This window comes from Grus americana, chromosome 13 (assembly GCF_028858705.1).
Source record: "Grus americana isolate bGruAme1 chromosome 13, bGruAme1.mat, whole genome shotgun sequence".
In the NCBI taxonomy this organism is placed as follows: domain Eukaryota; kingdom Metazoa; phylum Chordata; class Aves; order Gruiformes; family Gruidae; genus Grus; species Grus americana.
In genome coordinates, this window is record NC_072864.1 from 7451853 (window position 1) to 7475399 (window position 23547).

Genomic DNA, 23547 nt, shown 5'->3' on the forward strand with positions numbered 1-23547 from the left:
AGACACCAAAACACATCTTGTAAATTATCCAAGGTGGTGCTGTATAATCAGATTTCACTGAATCAGAAGTGAGATGGAAGAAAACTGCCTACTTGAAGGGCAAAGAAACCCATCTGCAGACTGACCCTATGCTGTTCTCATGGACCACTCAGACTAATAACAGCCAGGAGTGAAATGAGGCAGGAATTCAGGCAGTTTCCCAGAGAACCGACTGCTGCTACTGCTGCTAGAAAATGCAATGAAGTGCTTAGCATCTGGTGCCTGCAGCTGCCAGATATGTTTCAGTGCACCAATGTCAACTGTTTTCATTCTGCTCTGCTGCCAGAGTGTTATGACAATGAAGGAGCAAAGGAAGCACAATGGCCACCAAAAAATACGAGGTCAAGAGTAAATGTGAAGAGGTTACTTGGCCTAATCCCAATCGAATCCTGATAAAGTCAAGCCTGGCATTGGGAGTAAAAGAGGAAAGTAGCTTTCAAGGCTTGTTTCCCTTGTTAGACAGCGAATGAACTTCACAGTTTTTGATCTACAAAAACGTGCAAGGATATTATCGCTGGTCGTCCTGGGAACATCTGTAGGAGGCAAGACCTTGTTCATCTTCTGCTCTTGATAGAAGAGCCAAATAATTGCAGAGAGGCTAACATGTTACAGAAATAGTCAATTGATTCCTCTGATTCTTGTGATTCTTCTGCCTACCAGAGAGTCCTAGGTGGTTATTTTAACTGCCTGAGGCACAGAGAGTCCTGCGGGTCTCACTGAATGAAGATTATGCATGAACCCAAATACAGGGTGGGAGCCATGACAGAACAGCATACAGTTGGTGCCATGTGTCATTGAACATCAGACTAATGGTATGGTGACGAAGACTTAGTTTCTCCATCAGCCTGTGTGACAGATGAAATACCAAGAAAAGGACAACGTGGACCAGAAGCCGAATCAGAAAGAGAAGCTGATAGATTACTATAGACACTTGAAGCTGGGATCAAAAATGTGCCAGACTTTGGTCTTGGCCTATGAATATTGCACTGGTTCTTTTTACAGGTTCTCAGCTTTTGGGCTATGGTGCCATGAAGAGTTTATTTCTGTTGCAATTTTCCAAGCATTTCTTGAAAACTAGCTTTCTGGTGTGCAGAATAGCACCACGACACTAAAATAGTTAGAAATAGCTTGAGGGCTGACAAGATAGTGTATTGTTGTTGTTGTTGTTGTGGCTGTTCACATAATTTATTTAATAATTTTAAAGATTACAGTTTGGGAAAGTCAAGAGCACGCTGTATTGTGAGAAACAAGACAGAAGGAAGTGTTATTCACCCAGAATGAAGGTCTGTCTTCTGCAAACTAGCATTTGTGCATAGCAAAGGTCACTCTACCTCCATAGCCCTACTTCTGTGTTAGATTTAACAGAAGATGTGGAGCATTTCCTCACAGGTCTATGTTTCTTGCTCACCATCATCCTGCTCTGAATGGTGCCCGTGTGCTCCAGAATACCTCCATGGATATGCCACATGCCCTTAATGATAGCTTAGCTTCTGGACCTGACTTTTTGCATGTTACTTGCCAATAAAAAGGAAGAGAAATTTATATATACATGTCTATACCAATGCACTGAATTGGTGCCAATCTTTTAATCTTGATTTTAGAAAGGACAGTGCAACTCAGTGTCCGTTGTCTGTGAAATATTAATATATTTGTATTTCCATAAAGTTGAACAAGGCAATGCTCTTCACAGCTGTTGTGTCTTCTGCCATTCAATAACTATATTAGATGCTTGCAAAATAGTAATTATAATTTAAATCAACATTGTCATGTTTCTTCCAGGAATGAACTTAAATTTTAGAGAGAAAATTGATGTGATTTGTCTCTGATTTTTGTAGTAATAGGATGGATGTAGGGTTGTTACACTAAATGATAATCTAGAGGATGTATATCAGTCTTACATGACTTCTATCATTATATGTTAATATGTGTTAAAGGAATAAGACACTATAAGTCTGTAAATTATCTTATAAAATTTATTTGCTCTTGAAAAAAATCAAATTTATTTTGAATAGGTGAAAATTGGTAATAATATAAATAATTAGAAAAAATATGAAAGTTCAGTGTCCTATTGTAGTTCTTTCAAGGAGTTCAGTGGAGGTTTATAAAGAGAAGGCCTGGACGGGAGTGATCATATTTGGAATCTTGGGCTGAAACTATTCCAACAGGATAAGGAGTGTACTTTAAACCCTCTCTTATCTTACCAGCGTTCTTGTGCATGCTAGCTTTCCGCAGCAAAATGTGTGATTGATTCCTAGCAACTGATGGGCAGTTCAAAATTACAAAGCTTTTGATTTCCTTGTTCCTGACAGATAAAGAGGGTGGGCATTTCCTGATTATATGGTATATGTTCAAAATATTTAAGTTCCTTATGGTGCTATTTGTGACTAATTTACTTCCATAGCCCATTAGCATTGTTGGTTTTATGCTGTGGGAGGAGTGTATCGTGTAACATGCTGTGAAGAGAGGAAATGTTTCACAACAAGAGGTCCTTCTGGCTTTTCCTTTGTTTACATTACCACCTGGAAAGAAGAAAAGGTGGAGTAAGTGACTGATGATCCAGATGGATTGCATGAACAGTCACATATTTAGTCATGACACATTAGGCTGGGCAAATTCACACTGAGAAGTGGCAGGATTGCACTTTAGCTCTTGGAAGCACATATAATCTTATGTACGAAAATGTGTAAGCACAAATAGAGCTTGACTACCTTCATGCCAGTAGTCTTTTGGCAGGCAGTGCCCCTTTAGTGCTACTAAGCAGCCAGATTATTTTGGGGAAAAGTCAGGGATACACTAATGTGAGGGACAGGGGCTTGAGGGCAGGCTCTCACAGGGAAGTTAGAATCTGAGAATGATAAATCAGTGGCTGTACAAGTGACATGGAGCTTCAGAGAGGCTCAGAATGGGAGGACCACATTTTTCACTTTTCATGTTCACTCTTTTCATTCTTGCCTATGAACGTAGACAAATTATATCTTGTTTATGGGAGTTGATGTGCTTTGATGCACTACTTGACTCATGCAGCACTTCTCAGCATACCAAGTGTATCCTGATTTCTATGTAAGGGCTCAAGATACAACAGCAGCTAAGCTGTGCAGCACTTGTCTCAAGTTATACGTCAAGTCCACAGAGAGCAGCCGCTGGCTGCAGTGTGGCATGGTGCGAACTCAGTCTGGTGTTCCACGGTGTCAAGACGGAGCAGAGAGCACACTCGGGCCCTGGGACTAGGAACTACATATGAGATTGAAGTGTCTGTAATTCTCACACACTTCCCTGATGTCCCAGAGCCTCTGCGACCCTGACAGCACATTCCTCTTCTTGGAGCTTTTTTCTTAACCTATGCTTAACCTGACCTTTGCTTAACCTGCTGTTCAGTGGATTCATTGTGGAGACAAGGTCAGGCTGCTTAGGAAATTTTGCCTCCTAAATCTTCTGCTGATTTTTTTTTTTTATAATCATCCTTTTATAACTTTGCAGCATGCTGAGCTATCAACAAATTCTATATAATTGTATCTCCCTTGACTTTACTGCATTTTTATTTCAATGAGGCGGCCTACAGTGTTTAACATAGTGGCAACATCTGTGGCAATAGACTTCTAGATTTCTTGACCCAATTTAATATAAAGAATATCTCATAGAAGAAGAAGCTACTTTCAAGCACAACCTTCCCTTTGTCACTTTATCTTTCCTATTTCCTGAGATCTCCGAGATCATAACTTAGATCTTTGATGCTCCACAGACTATATTTTGAGAACCTAATATATAAGGTAGTGTGTTGAAAACACGCTACTGTATAAATGCTTTCATGAAGAAATGCTATTCACTTGCTTGAAAATCATTGCAAATGGTGCTTGCTGACACAGGGCTCAAACGCCTCCCTTCTTGTATCAGTTTCTGTGGGACTCTGTAGAAATGGGAACCTTCGTGTCCTCTCCTCAGCTGCTTCTTTGTCCTCTGTTCTCATTTCTGATTCTCAGAGGTGCATAATAGAACTGATTTCTTCAAAGAAAAGACATAAGTAAATGTTCCCACACTGTCTTTCATACTTTTCTTAGAACTCATCCCTGCTAAACAGTCACATAATTCACAGGCTTATACTACAGTCTGCTTATGGTAAAATCAGTGTAACCTCTCATGACCAGTTTGGTTCTGCAGGCTTATTCAGTAAGTACAGATCAAACACGGATCTGAATACCTGGGAAACTGTTGTGTTAACACTCCAATACTGGTTTAGACTTGTATGTTGTACTCTGACCCTGTCAGTAGACAGGATGTCAGGAGATGTAAATTGATGTATTGGGTTGAAGAATTGATTTACATCACTTCATGCTGAAAATCTGGACCAATATTAAGGTAGTATTACTGTTTCCATTTTAAGATAGTTATAGCACGATGGGTTTTTTTCATACCAAACCAGGACCTCTTTGTGGCAGTTTTTGCATGTCATCACAGTTATTTGTATTACAGAGATTTCTGTAATTAGATTAGATTTTCACTGAAAATTATTTCTCATCAAACTTTCATTTGTAATAGTATTAAAAACTTTTCTAGTCTGGGACAAATCCACCCAGGTTTCCTGCTTTTAATTTCAGTACAGTTACACCAGCAGAGCAGTTACAGTATGCTCACCTTTGTGCATCATCCCCTTAAAATAGAAACACAGGCTAATGTGTGGGAAAGAGGAGTGTGAATGAGTGTGCACAGTTTTAAAGCAGGACAGGGATTAGTGCAGTATGTCTGAGCACTGCTGATTGGTAGCATTTGGCTACAGGTAGGAAAACAGAATCTTTGGACCCATGTTATACTTTGCAATATAATACTGTGAAGGCAGATTTCATGGCTGTAAATGGTGCCTACAAATATGAGGCTTTTTTATGACATGGAATATAGATATAAGTTACTACATTTATCTTAGCAAATAACTTGCTTCTTATTCAAATGCCCATTGTAAACTAAGATCCAGATGCCAACAATGTTTCTATGGGTTGTATGGTTATCTAAATGTTACACGGAGTTGCCATTGTACAGGTTTCTTAACGTTGTGAAAAAATGATAAAATATTGAGGTCTTATTTTAACTCAGCAGATCTTTGGGATGATGCTGCCCTGTATTTCAGGTTGAATAGTATGAATGGCATTCAAGGTTTTACTGATTTTGCCATTTCTTGGAAAAAAGAAAAGTGATTCAGACACAGGTAGGCTGCTGTCCTTTTTCAAAGAGGTGATTACACATGAGCTTCTGTCACATGGCAGTGATTTGACGAGGGACAGATCACAGGCAGGGCCATGTTTGAGGAGTGTGTCTTTGAATGGGGCACTTGCCAGCATGGAGCCCTGCTAGGTGACACATACGTAGCTGTGCTGTGACCTTCTGTGCTTAGTGCAACTGGTCACTGGATCACAGCTCAAGCTATTGAGTGACATCTTGAAGGCTGGGGCTGCAGCTTATAGTGAGAAAGATGGAGGCATTTTGTAGAACAACACAACTGGGGTCAAATGTGAGTCCTCACAAGTCTCTCGAGCATTTACTGGGTTGATTACAAAATCCTGCCTATAAAACTGAGAAATAAGGAACAGAGAAACTGAATTGCTGTAGAACTGGGAGTTTAATCCAGATAACTCAGGCGCCAGCCTGACATTCCCACTCTTGGGCCATCTTTGCTTCTTGTTTTCCGTTCCCTTAATGGCCTAAGCTCTTTTGTTCCCCTCCCTTTCTCCTTCCCACATAGATATTTTAACATATGTATATGTCTGTGTATGTGGAATATCAGCAAAGCTGATACTCTGCTCCCTACAGAGTTCCTTGTGACCACTCTCTCATGTAACTAATCCATAGCAATGTATACTCCAATAAGGAAAATTAAAAGGTTGGGAACCACTGACCTAACTTCTTAGTAAGCAATACAGCTGGCAATCAGATGTAACCTGAGCTCCTCGTTATTGGAGCTGCCTGAGCTATTCATAGCAAAGTAAAATTGCTGTGGGAATTGAGCTGGATATATTTTGTTTGAATGCAAATTTTTCCAGGTCAGACAGGTTCAGATCTTCTGCCCCCTCAAATTCATTTGCATTAGCTCTGCCAGGCTGAAACTTTTATCTGGAGGATCTTCACTGGGGAAAAGTGGGTATGGGTAGTGAACCACTGCTGTCTAGAGCATTTGCTTTGGGTATTTGATGCAGTCAGTGTACGTCACTGAAGCAAAGACGTCTGAACAGAGTGAAGGGTCTACCACCAGCTAGCCCTATGTAGTGTCCATGTGCACTGGGTAAGTAAGTGTCACTCTCTTTTAGCTGCAACTTCAACAGGGTACCTTGTAAGGGAGAGGGAGTCTTTCAGGCTTGTCTGCGACTCTCACTTATGATATGAAATGTTCTCTGACAGGTCCAGCTGCCAAAGTCCCATCATCACAGGAAAAGCTGCATTTTCACTAAAAAACTCCAAGTTTGATTCTAGTACACACTAGAGGTAAAAAAAACCTCTTAAAAACTCAGTTGAAAGTGGTTCAAGAAATCAGAAAGAAGATAAAACACCAAAGCCCTTCAGCATTATTTTTTAAAATCTCATATAGTGTTGTTTCCTGCAAGGCCTGATTCATGACTTTTAATGTTTGGAGTTGCATGTCTGATAGGAAGCAATGTCCCTGATTGGAAACACTCAAGCAAGCATCTGTTAATGCTGAGTACCTATGGAAAAGAATTTCCAAGTACTGATTTTAGTTTGCTGTCATCAGTTCTTTGTTTTAAGCTGTTCATTTTCTGTGTCACTATGCCCTAATCTTATTGGTTTTGCCTTTGTCACAACTACAGGAGCAGAAGATTCATTAAGGAGGCATGCACTTTCCCTAGAATATTAGTACATCTGAATTAGGTCCACATAAAGTCGATTAGCTGTACACAAAGGAGGAGAATCTTACCAGAACAATTTCATTGCACCTAATCCTTCGAGCAGCATGAATAATTCATAGCAAACCATCCTTAGGGTGAAATTCTGCCCTGTCCAAAGGTCTGTTAAAGATCTAGGCATCTCAAAGTCACATTTAAGAGAAACATAAATGGTGCTTTTATTTTGCGCTGTCACACAGAATGAGAGGACAGGGAAGGCTGCATTTTCTGTGCTTCAAATTGCCAAAAAATACACCTCCTCTTACACTTTAAGAATTCCCTTAAGCTGTGTGCTCAGTTACATGGGATGCTCGATTAGAGGACCAACTATGCTACCTTCTGAAGTCAGTTGTTCTGTTATTCTTGTTGTACCGTAAGTAACTAATCAACTGTAAGACAGCACTGACAAATAGTGGGCTGCCTCTTTTTAGGAAAAGTGAAGCATAAATGCATTCATAAAACAAACATGCTGTTTCCTGTTTGCTTTGTGATGGATTTCAGAACTGTCATAACTAATAAAATATCTAGATTTTATCTTACAGTTGCAGGGATTTGCTTAAACAGGCCATAACCAAGTGCTTGTACAGCTACCAAACCTAAATTCAAGCTGTTGGTTTTAGCTAATTGCTTTCCAGAACCATTATAGCAACCTAAAGAGCCATACTGATGGTATCATTAATGAAGTGATCTTGAGTGCAACTAGGTAAATGTTTGGCACTTATCTTAAATATCATTAGTGTGTAGTTAGTGTCATGATGCTGTAGTTTACATTAGTATTTTTCTTCTGTTCATTTATTATGCCTTCTTTTGTTTTTAAAAATAACCACGCAAAATATGAGAAATGAGGGAGCTCACGTACTGACAAGCAAGTATTTAATCTGTGGCAAAGCAATCAAATTTGTGTTAGCTCTAGAATATCTCATTACTCTGCAATAAATACCAATTTAATACATTTAAATACCAATGTGACTGGTTCAATTACCTTAAGTGAGGGAACAAATAAGAATATTTCCTTATTTGCCATATGTTGACAGAGGGTTGCATAAAGATATTTTAAACAAGTTCAGTCAACTGCAGAAGTACAAAGGCACTATTCATAGATAACACTGTCTTTGTTCATGTAGGAATAATTAAAGACATGCAATTTTGTTACCTTGTTTTAATAATTGCTGAACGTTCTGCATAGCACTTCTTTTGAGCAACCGAACAGAGTAGTCTTTCATGACTAACTCAGACTGGCAATTTAAATATCATACTCTGCTGAGATCCTCAGATAATAAAATGCTATATTGTTAAGAACACTTAACATTTTACATTTGGAATAAATCTATATTATGTTAGAAAACAGAATAAATTGAGTTATTTTTGAGAGTCATTTAGAATCTAAAGAAACATGTGATCTACTCTACAATTCTCAAGTCAGAATAGGCAACCAGTGATTCTAATGCTTCTTTCACAATAAAAATATTTTAGTGTGTATAAAGGCCATTAACTTAACCTAAACATTTGCTGTGGTACAGAGCCAGATATTCCAATCTGGTGAAAATCGGTAAAGGTCTGCTGAGGGTATGCTCATCAGCCAAGGACCCAGTCCGATAGAACATTACATTTGTACTCCCCTGACTCCAGGGTAGCTGTCAGTAACTGCCCATGCACAGACTTGATACTTTTCTGAAGGATGGGTGAATTTGTTTGGCAAACATAAAAGCTAGGGAAAAGTTTAGTTAACTTAAATTCTCTTTCATTTTGTGTGTTCACATGCCTTTGTACTGCCTGGTTTGGGATAGGATCAAAAATGAACATGCTCTGAGTTTTACTCATGGGATTTCTGACTTCAATAATACATGTGTATTATTGGAAACCTCATGAGAGTCCATTCTCACTAGTTTCCCAGAGCATTTTCTTTCCCAAATTGCTATAAATGAGCTCTGGAAATGCTTGCGGAGACAATGTTCAGCTCAATGGCAGCTCCTGGGTGCTTAACACTCTTTAAAAGTCAGTCATTTATTTCACAACCTGTGTATGGATTTAGGGTCCAGACCTTTCATTCTTTGTCGGAGAATCATGGATCATGTCCCTGTCACTGTGTCTCAGAGGCTTGTTTAATTTACCCAGTGGTTCAGTAACATGGGCACATCTATGTGAAATGCCCTTCTGAGGGGGACAGAAACAACATCTGGAGGCAAAATACCCCTCAGGTCTGTTAGCTGCTGCTGTCCCCTTTGCAGTTACCACCCAGAAAAGGGGCTGTAGGTCATAACGGAGAGGGAATGAACTTCTTTAATTACCATGATTTACTGCCATTGGTTTGGCGGTTTGCTCATGATGCTTCCCAAGGGTAAAGATATCTTTCACCTCAGCAACACCTTCTGCAATTCGGCTCCTTCTTTCTGGTTTGCCAGATATGTTGCTTGTAATTTTTTTTCTACTTAATTTCACATCTTAATTTGCTCATTTTGATTATATTTTCCAGAATGTTGACATTTTGACCCTAACCTGAGAGGTGCTCAATAACCCATCTCTCAAAAAGTCAGTTAGTAATATTGAGTATCTACAATTCCAGGTCAGGCTGTACTATACTGCTGGCTATAATTCTTGGAAGTAGTTTTGCTTAGGATTGTAGTAAGGTTATAGGCTTGCATATTTTTCAGACTACCAACTTAACCCATTCCAAGAGGTGAGTCTACTTCATTACACATTCTCTAAAGAAACAATAATTCATTTAGACTGCTTACATGATGCAGGATTGCTTTGAACAGCCTTGCACTAATATTGGTTGGATATCCTTGCTTTGGAGGAAAGAGGAATCCATAAGATGCATGTTGGCAAACTTAACAGGACTTTATTCTTCTTGAGGTTCCTTGGCAAGTGCGAGAAAACTATATCTTTATACCATTTCCCAGGCTTGACCCAAACCCCATTCTAAACAGCTGGCAATTTTCCTGCTGTTTTGACAGGATTTTGTGTCAGGCTGCGGTACGTGCACAGGGGACTGCCATCTCCACATGGGTTTCTCTGAAATGGATGTGAAACGGATCTGAAATCACTGTCGCTGTTCTCCAAGCTGCTAGCCATGAACTAGATGTTACAAAATGCTATGTAGACACATAGATGTTATGCTGTGCTTGAACTAATAACCCAGTCTCTTAGCAGCTACATTGCTTCTAGTTTGAGCTGGCTTGCCACGAGCTGCCTTGGAGTATGTGCAAAATGAATAGAGGGCTGATTGCAAACATGAAGATCATTTCTGTACTTCGTGAAGGGACTACTGTTATCAGCTTATAAAACCTGAGCGAAGGGCCTCATCTCCCCATCAGTCTGTGGTGGAGTCTGAGCAGTGGTACAGGAGTTATGGGGAGACCTCTCCCTTCTTCTAGCACACGTGCAGTATGTTGGTATTTGAAAACTGGCATCTGCCCAAATCTAGAGGCCAGTCTGGGCCTAAAGGCAACTTATGGCTGTTGTCAGGTAGCTCTAAGTTGTGTGAATAGCTCCGTGTTCTCTGGATCTCCATCGTACACTCTTTCTGCTTCTAAGAGGTGCATTATTCCAGTATGGGAAATGGTCTGGCAGACAAAACCCACAGGTGGGACATCTGAGCTAGAGGAGTCTCCCCTCCAGTGAGGGAATTCTTTGGTGGCAGAGATAGGTCTTCTGTGTTTCCTTTGTGATGCCAAAGTGCCAGAGACTTAACAGAGCATCAGGGCAGAAAATAAGGGTTTGACTTTGATTAAAATGAACTGTAGCTAAGATGATTTCATGAGTTTTCACTGCAAAGTGAGTGAGAAAAGACCCCAATGTGCTGTGACATGAAATAGTACCAACAATACTGTGATATGAATACTAGATATATAAGCATCTTTGACCTAAGATAATTTTAAATAACCAGCAACTATAGTTCTTAGGTCATCTGTTCTTCTTTATATTTCAAGGAAGTTCTTAATTTGCGTTTTTATTTGTTTTAAGTAGAACTAAAAACTGTACTTTATGTCTCTGTACTTTACGTGCTGTAACTCTTGTTAAGATGTGTTTGAATCAATGATTTGTGTTTTTTAGGAGCTGGACAGTTGGGAAATAACACAACAGAAGTCTTGGATCAATGTCCACTGAAGTCTGTGGAAAGCTTTATGCCAATTTCGGTTGGCCTTTTGTCAAGTCTTTTAAAACTTTTCATGAATATTTGGAACTATTTTAATGGGTGTGAAACTATATTTAACTCTTCCTTTTGAGAGGTTTTTTCATCTTGAGTACATGCACACCCATCTAATGGTACAGACTTCATTGATTTCTTTGGCCATTGTTTTAGCTGCTATCAGTTAAGACACAGTGGTTTTTTAATACCTAGTTTTATGTATATAATCATAACACTGAATAAAGCACTCTGAATGTACGTAGTATTTCTTAGACAATACATGCACCCTTTTTAACATTTTATTTAGTTGAGATACTCCTGTCTTTATACAAACTGTAATTTAACTTTGCGTTAGTCAGTATTAAGTAGTTGTGTTTAGCAGAGACATTGCAGTTCATTTATTTATATGTTTTAATTCTCAGTTTCATTTCATTTCATTATGCTTCTTACCTCATTATTTGCATCTGGTTTATGAAACTCCTGTAACTTTAATATGCATATGGCCAAGCTGTTTCTTTAATTTAATTAGCATGTAATGAAAATCCCTTGTATGCAAACAGAGAACCCACAGCCACAAGGCTCTTCTAGCTTAGAGCAAGGGTTTGTCTACCATCTCAGAACTTAGCTTTGTTAAAATATAGGCAAAAAATGTGAGTTCTGAAAATCCTTCACCTGCTGTCACCGCTGTGTTTCTTATGGAGGGCCTGTTTTTTGGAGATGCTGAAACCTCAAAATGAATTAGGTTTACAGGCTAGTAAGCTGCTAAAGGCTTTACTGAGTCTAAGAGCACGGGGGGGAGACAAATGGGAGCAGCCTTTGTGCTGTTCCAGTCAGAGGCCAATGAGACCTGTTAGAAACAGATATGTTAGAGTGTGACTCTCAAAACCATTCCATGTGGGTCTAAAATCAGTGGAAGATTTACCTGGTTTTGTGTAGCTAAGAGGAACTTTCAGTGATTTAAAAAAATGCACCTTATTTTTCAGTTTATAATCTAACTTCAATTAAAAAAAATCTTGAAGCATATATTTTATTATCATTTCCCTTGTCCAAATTTCATTTTGAGATTCATCCTCCTTTTGAAACACACCAAGAAAACAAAAGTAGTGCCTTACCTTGGTGATAACACCCTGATACTGAGGAATTTCACAAAGGCATATTGGATCTTAAAATTCCTTTAGCCCAGAGCTAAGCAAACACTTCGTAACAAATAACAAGTGGGAGGAATGTTGCCTTCTTATCTCAACTTTTCTGCAAACAAACTGCAAGTTCCTCTAATTTATTGATTCAGAATTATTTGTTAACCACACAGATCAACGTATGTCTTTACGTTTACTTTCCAATGGCATGGAATATCCCTTACAGAAGAATAGCAAATATGTGTTGTGAGGGAAGAACAAGAGAACAGCAAATTCCAACTGAGCAATCTCTTGGGTTTTCCTTCCCACCATATTCTCACAATTACTGCTATTATTAGTGATAGCCACAGTGGGAGAGAGAGGGAATAGACAGGAGTCCCTGGTCTTTTTCATGCTGTGTTGTCTAGACTTAATAAAAATGTTAGATTTTGTCATCCTGCTTCCTCTCATGGTGTTATAATTGCAAAGAATCTGAAATAAAAATGGAGTTTTGACCTTTATGACCCTCTCCTTGTTGGGTCCCAAACCCATCAGAGTCAATGGAAAGATATCACTGAGTTCTGGTTCAAGGAAATCACATGTATACTTAAAGCTATGCTGGCAGTAGGAAAACTTAATGCATAAATTTCCATGACAATTTTGACAGTATTTGTTCATCTACTGAAATATTTGAGCTGGATAAACATATTGCATCTAACTCATGATCACAGAGATCTTTCATGTGTTCATAGAAAAAATTCCCAGAAACACTTTTTTTTAACACTTACGCTGCGCAGGAGTACAGACTAGCGAAAATCTGGCATTAGAGAAACTGGAATGGCTTGGCAGTGTAGAGTGAGAAAAGATGATTCTGTGCTAGTATCCTGCCTCTGTCCTCTGGCATTTCTCAGCTGGCATGTTTTCCAGCCAACACGACCATAGCCATAGGCCACTTTGCTTTACTTAAGGCTAAAATTCAAGAACCTGCAGGAAAAGTATCTGGCAGTTATTGCGCAGTTGCCCCCTTTGCAGCCATCCAGAGGCCTGCATCTCTGTCAGAAGCCAGGTCAGCATTCTCAGCATTACTTTGGAATTACCAAAGAGATTATTTTAATATGAATCCTTGAAATTATCCCATACCTAGAAGAAATGGAAAATGGTCTGTGATTGAATGAGTGTCCAGAGTGCTCTGTGGCACTTCCCCTTTCTTCTTGACAACTTCATAAAACAAGATGTTATCTCAAAAAGAAGGTATCTTTCATTCACACAACATTTTTCAATTTGGAGGATGTGTCTGATATAAAACCCAAAGGAAAGAAGTCTTATTGGAGATTTAAGGTCATTTCTGCTGGGAAAAAAGTGAATACGTTTGTAAGGCACTCAGTCAGCTACAGCCTACTTGAAGGTGCAGCAATATACATGCAGTGCAGGGCCCAGAATTCAGTTTGCTTTTTTCTTTTTCCCCCTAGAATTCTCAGTCCACCCTTATAATGTTAAATATAGAAATTACATTTGGGGCTGAAGCTTGGTGTACATCAGGGACAATTTCTTACAGGAAAATGTAGAAAACTCTTTGTTCCATATGGTTTGAATCATTTACAAAATGAATCCTACAGGAATAATTTCAGATGTAGAAACCTTTAAAATGGGGAAATAAAAACCAGATTCACTACATTTCTGTTTTCCAGCTGAAAAAAAAAATAATCATTTAGCAGTTACCAGTTATCAGTGCACTCTAGTAGATAAAGATTGCCTCTCAGAACCACTTTTAAATTGTGTGATGACACACATCATAAGGATTAAAATATTAGTCTTCTTCCCTACAGGAAAGTACTTTGTCATGACCAAATGTGATCTGACATTTGAAATATGCCAACTTACTGCAGTGAGCAAGCAAGTTAAATTCTTGTCAATTATTTAAAGCCTGTCTCTTATTGACAGAGGCAATTTTAACCTTCATTTAGAATGTTAAGTAGATATAGGCTGAGATATGTAATTCTGAATTCATGTTGAAGAAAGGAGAGTGGGCAAATTGTTAATCAGAATATCAGCTGTTTGTTTTCATATTATTTTTCAGGAGGCAGTTAGACCCTCCCAATTCATAGTATGGAATCTCTTCTATTGTCAAAATTAAGATCACAGTACGATTTTATGAGTGCTGTTATTAGGCCCCTGTGAAAGATGCTTATATTGGGGAGTGAAGCTACCTTTGATTTGGAAAGACAAAGGTGAATTTCCATGGAAAGGACATAGTGTATGACTATAGACTTTTGAGGACCTATATATCTCTGATAAATCTTTTTGGTTGGATAGACTGAAAGTCAGTTTCAGCGTTAGCTTAGTAAACAGTTAAAGCTGTGAAGATTTTGTATGTAACTTTCTATTTTCACTTGCTTTTCATTTTCTGTTGAGTTTTCCTCATGGGAAACAGTTCTGAAAGTGCAGAAAATTCCAGAAACCCTTAAGAAATACAATGCTTACATTAGGCGTTCAAACTGCTCTCCTTCTGATACTCTTGGCATTCTGGTCCTAGGAGGTTAGGCTAAAGAAAAGCATCCATTTCAGAAGGGAATAGGAGATACATGTCTAATATGTGCATTTTCAAAGAATACTTTTTGAGGAAGGAGGTGGAATCATGATCTGGGAGGACTTAAGATGTCGGGCGAGATGGTTTGCAATTGACATTTGTTTGTCTGCACATATTTTTCTGAAGCATAAGAGTATGTCGTCCTCGTGGGATGTCAATTTTGGCAGGAGGGTGTTGGCACATTGTAGAGCCTCACTGATCCAAAACAAAAATCTGTATCTAGTATTACGTATATAATGTAATAGAATTACCTGATGAAACAACTTCTTGAGTTTTGACTTGGTAAAAAGGAGTGTTTATTACAACATGTTTTACAAAACCAAGAAATGAAATAAAATCATAACCGATTAATGAGCTGCATGGAAATGCTTCCTCGGTGCCACCCACATTTCCCTGGCCCTGATCCTGGAAACACTTCATCACATGTGCACATTTATGCAAGGATACTATGTGAAAAATACAGTGTAGTTTTCCCATACTTGCTTCTGTCTTTCAGGGATCCAAGAAGGAAAACAGATACTTGCTTTCACTGATCAGTTTTCTCTTGTAGGAGAGCATAAGTTTTAAACTGCCTTTATGATGATTACATTGCAGGGACTTGATTACTGAATGATAGCACTGAAATGTTCAGATGCTTCAGCTTGGTGGTGTTGTACCATAATGTGCTTACTTTCCTACTTAGAGCCACCTTAAGTCTGGGATTCCCATCTGGTAATACCTTGTTTGGAGAAAAAAAAGAATATTAATTCAAACATTTTGTTTTACTAATGTCTGCATTTATTAGAAGTTGCACTTTCCGAAAGCATTTTCTTTTTATGTGAGACAGTATATCCTGTACACAAACACACATACAAACAAATCTATACTGTGAAGAATGGATTAATGTTGCATATTAAATTATTCATGGTACTGTGTGAAGGTGCTATGCTGCCAGTCCCACAACATTCTTCTGCTGTGTGTTACCAAACATGAACCTGGTCATCTCCAAAGTGAAACAATGTATGCTTTAATTGGGAAGACTATCTAGATGATACATTGAGTAAACGTAATTGAGAGGAGCACATTTCAATCTGTCTAGGCTTTGAAGGGAAATCACTAAAGCTAGCATGTTCCAGCTGTGAACCTTGACAATCTTTCCTCTAATTTGTGGTGGTGTTTTTTTTCCAGTCAGGTTTGATAAGGACACGGAAGATCGAATTCCTTATATCTCCATTACCTCAGCAGCTAGCACAGGAGCACAACTACACATCACCTGCTGGACACCATCCTCATGTATTATATAAACGAACTGCAGAAGAGAAGGTGCACCGGTACACAGTAGAGTCCAATCCCAAATGCTTTTCTTCTGGTCATCACAGGATTCACACTTCCCACAAGTATCATGCTCAAGCAAATGGTTACCACCATGGAAGGTTTCAAAAGCAACATTTTTGTGGACGTCGCAAGAAATGTATGTAAGGAAGCTTTCTCTCCTTGTTTGAGATAGTGGCTCGTAGAGGCTGAATGGTGATTCTGACGTGTGGTTCATAGTCGCCTTTGTGATGGAGACATAATAATTTTGAATTATAAAGCAAAATAGATATGAGAAACTTGATTATTCCTTTAAATTGATGTCATCATCCATTTTATTAAGCCGTCAGAATCATTGTTTAGTTTTCTTATTCTCTACCTAGATTAAAAGATCCCTCGCCTGATTTTTTTGACATTGACAGAGTTTTCAGTAAGCAATTCTGTTTTAGATTGCTGCTTTTGCACAGCGATGGATGCCAAGTCTCTGAACTGTCTGTTAGTTTGGAGATATATAACTATTTAGGCTTGAAGGTGAAGAAAAAGTCTTACAAATCATTAATTTCTGAGAGGTCTTTCAGAACTCACCATTTGATAATGAAATTTTCAGCAACTGACATCTTCAAAAACACCCTCCCATGTAAATTGTTTAAATAAGATTTTGGAGCCACCTCTTAAAAAACATATTGGAATATATTATTCTGCCAAGGTCTATTCTGAGTCCTTCATTAGGCCCTCAAATTGCAGAACAGTTTAGAGCTCCCTTGGACCCTATATCCATACTTACAGCAGTCAGTTGATTCTGTTTGAAAGCTGATCTGCTTCTGAGCTGAGTTTCTTAATGAGGGTCTCCAGGACTGCACACAATATTGAATACATTGTCTCAGTCCAGGTACATTCTTCACTTCCTACTTGACTTCTGAAAAAATGAGCAGGTTCCTTTTCCAAAAGATGTGTAGGGAAGAAAGAGAAAAACAAATAGAAGGGAAAGTAAGAAAGGAGGGAGCAGAAAAGGTGGCTAGCTGACACTGAGGCCTGAAACCTGCTTATTAAAAATTGATGACTCCTTCAAAAATCCTTCTCCCTAGATTTGAAAGCTAGACCTCAAATACCAGATACACAAGCCTCTGATTCAACCTGTAAATGTTTGCATTCTGATACAGTTCAAAACTACCTCATTACATACTCCCTTTCCCTCCTGTCTAGTTTGTCTGCTGCCTGCTCCAGAGCAAAGGGTAATGGTGCTAAGTTAGCTCATCTGCTCTACAGTGGTTTATTTTATGCGCATTGTCCACTGTGGTCTTGCACCTTATTTACTGTACCCCTGGGGACTGCTTGTCCAAATTCAGAATTACTCCTGTCCTCTTGAGCTTTTACATGGAGCTTATCCCTATAAGAAATGAGTACATTTTGAACACTGTATTTTCATAACCTCCTGGGATGTGAGAAGATATTATCATTATTCCTGTCCTATAAATGGGACTCACAGACACAGGGAAGGTCAAAAATAACCATTGCTTCTGGGTACCAAATCGATAAACTGAGTTTTTTCTTTAAAATACTTATCAGAATATATGCTCCTGTAATAGTATATGTGTATCTATATATTCAGTAATTTCAGTTACAGCTGTGAGTTCTCAGCTGCATATTCAGGCTGGGTTTATGTTAAATGAAGAACATGCAGTTAGCATCCGACTGTGATGAGTTTAGTATAAGTGATTTACCCATCATTGCTTAGGAACTTGGTGTCAGACGCACTATTAGAATCTGATTAAGCAAGATTGCATTTGATTACCTTAACCACGAAACTCTTTTCACATCCTGCAGTCTTTCACTTCATGCAGTACATACCTGTGACCTTCTGAGAGAAAGGAAGGAGGAGTTCTAAAATATAACAATCTATTTCCATACCCAGCCTTGGTTAATCTATAGAACAAGTCGATCTCATGTTCACTGAATGAATGCAGTCCTACAAATAAAATCATGTGTGATCGTTTAGTTGAGTAGGGGCAAATACAGGATGTAGAAGAAAAACATACCACTCTGGTAAAGGCAACACCCCTTTTATGAGTCTTTGGGATTTTTTGCTTCTTCTTCCTTTCTTTTTTTTATTTTTAGTTTTTACATTGTTTTCCTGGTCTTGTTCTGAGATCTGGAGTCATATCAGTTTGAAATTTTCAGCAAAATCCAGTCTGGTCACCTGTAATAGAAAATTTCAGCTTGAATGAACAAAGGCGTGGAGAGTGCAGTCTTATGGACGGCAGTCCTTTGCTATTAACACTGCCTGGTCAAGGTTCATTTATCCTAACCGAAGAATGAATCCAAGCTTGCTGAACAGTAAGAGGGAAGAGCACACTGCCACTTTTAGTGTCAGAAAAGCAGGTTTTCCCACTCACCATGTTTTAAAATTTCATATGCTGGCAATTTGTAAGCACTAGAGAAGCCAGTTAATCATCTTTCAGACTCTTCTTCACAATCTAAATATTTTTGGATCATGAGAATTGACAGGACTGTAGTTAGTAAATCATGCTTCAAACATTGCTGCTGCTTAGGTTTTATTAGTAGCAGTGAAGTTAATTCAAGAGCAAAACTCCACTGCTCAGGGATTTATGAGTCAAATTGTTGAAGTTGTATTGCCTTCAAAATAGTACATGGAAACTGATGTGCCTTGAACTGAACGCTTCACTCTTGGGTGAGGCATGCCTTCATGTTTTGACGTGCTTCCAGAAGAGAAAAGTTCTTTGAGCTTGTGAAAGACAATTGTTTATAATGAGTGATGCATTTTAAAATCTTACTAGCACAGTCACTTGCAATGTTAAATATAGTTCAGAGTGACTTAGTTCTTGAAAGCAGACCACTGTTGTGCATTCTATGGTATTCTTGATTTCCCAGTTTGGCATGGAAGAAATTAGCGTCTGTTTTAGCTCTGTCATTGGAATAACTTTCTGATGAGGCACAGGCAGGATTTTTTAATTACCTGAGGCTCCCTCACTTGTGTCATGTTACATCCTGTGTCAAAAAAAATCCTATAGTTATCCAAATAGTATGTTGAAGTGGCCTTCGAATTAATTCTTGATGCAAAGGCAGTGTAGGTTTATGCAAAAGAAGCTATGAGTAACTGGAGTATTATAAGATGTATGATATAGATTTCTTTTCCCATTTTCTGGCTCTCAGAAGAAATGGAGTAGAGACCATTCTCTGACTGTGCCATAGACTGTGCTACACAAGCACAGAGGGAAAAAGTGCACCCTGGCATTGGGGTGTGCAGGCTGGATGCACATATCCTGTGGTCAAGCCCTCCTCGCTGTTGCCTGACATTTCCCTATACTAAATAAGTGTGTTCCCAGCAGGAATAATCTCAGTGGCAAATTCGCATAGAAGGCTAATGTCAATCACAATAGCAGGCTGGCAGGAATCTTACTTGTGATGTGTGTCTGCTTTCTGTACTGACGGTGGACATCTGTTGTGGAAAGGAGTTTTTTACCAACTGCTATGTAAGTAGCACATGCCAAACACCTCAGAAAGTTATCAAAAGGACAAGAAAAATGTAGATATTCTGTTAAAAATTGTATTTTTTACCACAGATGCTACCATTTTATTAGATTAATTCCTTATTTTAAACTGCTTAATGCATACGAATGTGGTTCTCCCATGTCCTTCTTTTCCTGTAGCCATCCTTCCCTCAGGAGTGAATCAGGTCTTTTTTCATTAATATACAAGAACTTAGCCATAAGTATTAAATCATATGCTGTAAAAATAATCTAAGGCTCTAAACCTGTGATACTTCATTTTCTGATGAAACTGATCATTGATGATCTGAACCCTTTCCAAAACTGAGTTTTATTTCCTTTTAGATGCACCTAAGCCACCCTCAGAAGAGACATACATTCGCTCGGATGAATATGGGACTTCTGCAAGGTTCAAAAGATCGTCTGCTAAAATTCAGAAAAATGGAAGTCTGAATGTTGAAACCCTTGTTGTGGCAGATAAAAAAATGTTGGAGAAACATGGCAAGGAAAATGTAACAACGTACATCTTAACAGTTATGAATATGGTAAGATGTGCTGTAATCAAACTGTGGTTTCCCTGTAGAATATTGTTATGTCAGAGTAGGATCTTCCCTTAGACAAACAGTGCAAAGCGGAGGGGCACCTTACACAAGCCTTTTGTCAAGCTGGATCTAATGTATTACTTACGTCAAAAAGCTCTTTAAAAATGCATCCCTAGATTATCACAGTTCTGGCAACAGTACTGTAGGGTTGAAAAACAATAATTGGAAAATACTTAAAATGTTAAATTTTAAAATACTTCTTACTTTGTGAAGTACAAAAAAGGCAGGTACTCCGAAACTGAAACTTTCATTTCATTTAGTATCATGAAGCTTAGTCTGTTTTGTCTGATGTCTCTCCTTGAAACAAAACTTTATTTGAGAAAACACAAATTCATTTTGAGAAAAATAATGCAATTTAACTAGAAATATATTTTCCTTCATGGCTTTCATACTACAAAACTTGAACTTTTAACTTTGAACTTGATTACGCTTGATCCAGGAGGCCAAGGACAGAACAAAGCCCATTGAAATCAATAGAAGGTTTTCAAGTTTTTTGAATAAGTGTAGTGGTTTGGGGCATAATTATTCTGGGTTAAGGTCTTTTGGATTAATCCTACAAGGTAGATGATAACTCCATTAATTTGTATTGAAAATTGAAGTCCAATGCAATAACTCAATACATATCTTTAGTCCATTAAAAAAATATTGTACATGTAGATGATATTTCCTCTTCAATAATCGTTGCAGGTCTCTAGTCTGTTTAAAGATGGAACGATTGGAAGTGATATAAACATTATTGTTGTGAGCCTTCTTCTTTTGGAACAAGAGCCTGTAAGTTGTGTCAGAATTTTTGTGTGGTATACTTCATTTGCTACTGTTCATAGGGAGCATTGCGTGTTCCCACATTACGTACATGAACTTTCATTAGAGGTTTCTTAAGACATAGAGCATGAGAAGAAGATTAAAATCACAAAAACTTCCAAAATCACACTTTGTACATTTCATTGCTTCTCATTTTTTGATAGTAAAATCTTCATTTCATGTAAATGTTCTTTAGAAACATCGAAATGCTTCCAGTAAGATAAAACTTAAAAATTTCCAGCATTTTCTTGGGATTAAATTTCTGGAATCAGAAATCTAGTTAAGAAATATTTAAATAAATAAAAATATTTTGAACTGGACTTGCCAGGATGTGATGGTCAGAAGAGGGAAGGAGTCAAAAATCCCAAGCTGAAGATAGCATGTAACAAAAGGTGGGAGTGGAGCCAATTCTTTTGGTGAGGATGCTGAGACAAAAGAAGACAAAATCTCTTTTCATGAAAAATTTGTAATGGGTTGATCAACTTGGATAATACTTTTTCTCCACAGAATTATCCAAACATTTTAATCATAAGGTTGAAAATTATTTAGTGTTCAGCTTTATCAGGAATGAAATATATTTGTACACTGTAATTCCAACCACTGACTTTGAAAATGGCTATGTGTCTGGCAAGAGGTGCAGTTTTGTTTTACAGTTGTAATAGATTCACTCATCAACTGAGTTGGTCATCACAGGCAGTTAATGTGGGAATACATAAGTTTATGTAGAACAAATATGAAAAACTAATTCCCTTTTCCCTAACCAATTCTTATTCTTTCAATCGCCTTTCTCAAGTACTGATGGAAGCACCTTATTTCTGTGTATGTGAAATATCTACAGGGTGGATTACTGATTAACCACCATGCTGACCAGTCACTGAACAGCTTTTGTCAATGGCAATCTGCTCTGGTTGGGAAGAATGGAAAGCGCCATGACCATGCCATCTTGCTTACAGGTTTTGATATCTGCTCTTGGAAAAATGAGCCCTGTGATACCTTAGGTATGATATGAAAACACAGAATTTCATGGGCGTCAACAGAATCATCTTGATTTTGAGAGATTAAGATGTTTTAAAATGAGACAGTCCATTTTTGCACATAATGGTAGCCTTCTTGAAGAGTAAAGAACAGTATTATTTTTACATATTTGTTTTTGAGGTACCAAGAAGAAAAAGAGTATTACTAGTATCATTGCCCCAGAAAAAGCTATCTGAAGACATCCTTTTGGATTGTCATCTTTTCAAGGAATATTTTTGATTTTGAGAATATTTCTGAGCCACTCTGATTTTTTTTTTTTTTTGGTGACTACTTGTCCTTTTTGAATGGGATTCATCCCTAATTTGGAAGCAGTAAAGGCATGAGGGGGAAAGAATAATCTTTACAAGTAAAGTGTATTTTGGGAGGTTAGGTTTGATTTGCATATACTTCTTATATAGGAGTCCCTTTATTGTCAAATAAGTCTGCTGTAATTCTTCCATGATAAACCTGATGAAGTAGACAACCATCTTCATACACCACAATAGACTGCCTTATTAGGACCAGTGCAGATGATATATGTATTGAAATTCTATAGAGGAACAAGCTATTCTACTGCTTCCTTCCTTCAGGATTTGCACCTATCAGTGGCATGTGCAGCAAATACCGTAGCTGCACCATTAATGAAGACACAGGTCTAGGACTGGCTTTCACAATTGCTCATGAATCTGGACACAAGTAAGTTATTTTTCACGAATCTCACATGCTGCTTCTATAAATAAATATGTAAGTGAATAGAAACATAGCATCAGTTAATATAAATCAGTTAAATATGGATCATTTATAGAGAGCTATATAATGGTTAGATCATACAGAGCATCCATTTGGTCTTATTAAATATCATCTCTTCAGCAATCATAAAAATAATCACTGAGATTTTGATCGATTTTGCTGCCATAGGTGGAGGGACAGGTTGAGAGAGTTGGGGTTTTTCAGCCTGGAGAAGAGAACACTCCAGGAAGACCTTCTAGCAGCCTTCCAGTGCCTCAAGGGGCCTACAAGAAGCTGGAGAGGGACTGTTTACAAGGGCATGGAGTGATAGGACAAGGGGGAATGGCCTTAAGCTGAAGGATGGGAGATTTAGGTTAGATATTAGGAAGAAATTCTTCACTGTTGTGGGTGCGGAGGCACTGGAACAGGTTGCCCAGAGAGGTTGTGGCTGCCCCATCCCTGGAAGTGTTCAAGGCCAGGTTGGATGCGGCTTTGGGCAACCTAGTCTAGTGGAGAGTGTTCCTGCCCGTGGCAGGGGGGTTGGAACTACATGGTCTTTAAGATCCCTTCCAACCCAAACCATTCTATGATTCTGTGATCTTATTCTCATGCAAGTACCTCACAACTTTTTCTAATTTGACGGGAAGCCATAGGCAATTTTGGGCCACAGTCAATACTCTTCACTCAGAGGTGTGTCCTTTAGCGTGAAATGGTGAATCAGCTGCCCAGGGTGCTTTCCTTTTATTTTTATTTTTTGACATTTTATATATTCCAGGTGATAACCAGAACAAACAGTAAAATCTGACAACAATAATCTACAAGCTTGCCCACTGCTACCATGTTCAGGTAGA

At 38.3% G+C, this 23547-nt stretch overlaps 1 protein-coding gene across 3 annotated transcripts in view; it reads left to right on the forward strand.

The window, feature by feature from the left end:
- Positions 1-23547, forward strand: part of ADAMTS18 (ADAM metallopeptidase with thrombospondin type 1 motif 18) — a 79269-nt gene that overhangs the window by 11956 nt on the left and 43766 nt on the right. For 2 of the 3 annotated variants that reach the window (XM_054841062.1, XM_054841063.1), the window contains exons 4-8: positions 15922-16204; positions 19896-20095; positions 20840-20923; positions 21792-21951; positions 22558-22663. In XM_054841062.1, the coding sequence (XP_054697037.1) occupies positions 15922-16204; positions 19896-20095; positions 20840-20923; positions 21792-21951; positions 22558-22663 (833 nt within the window). Of the gene's footprint in view, positions 1-15921; positions 16209-19895; positions 20096-20839; positions 20924-21791; positions 21952-22557; positions 22664-23547 lie in introns of those variants that run through there. The other variant, XM_054841065.1, reaches the window with a different exon arrangement.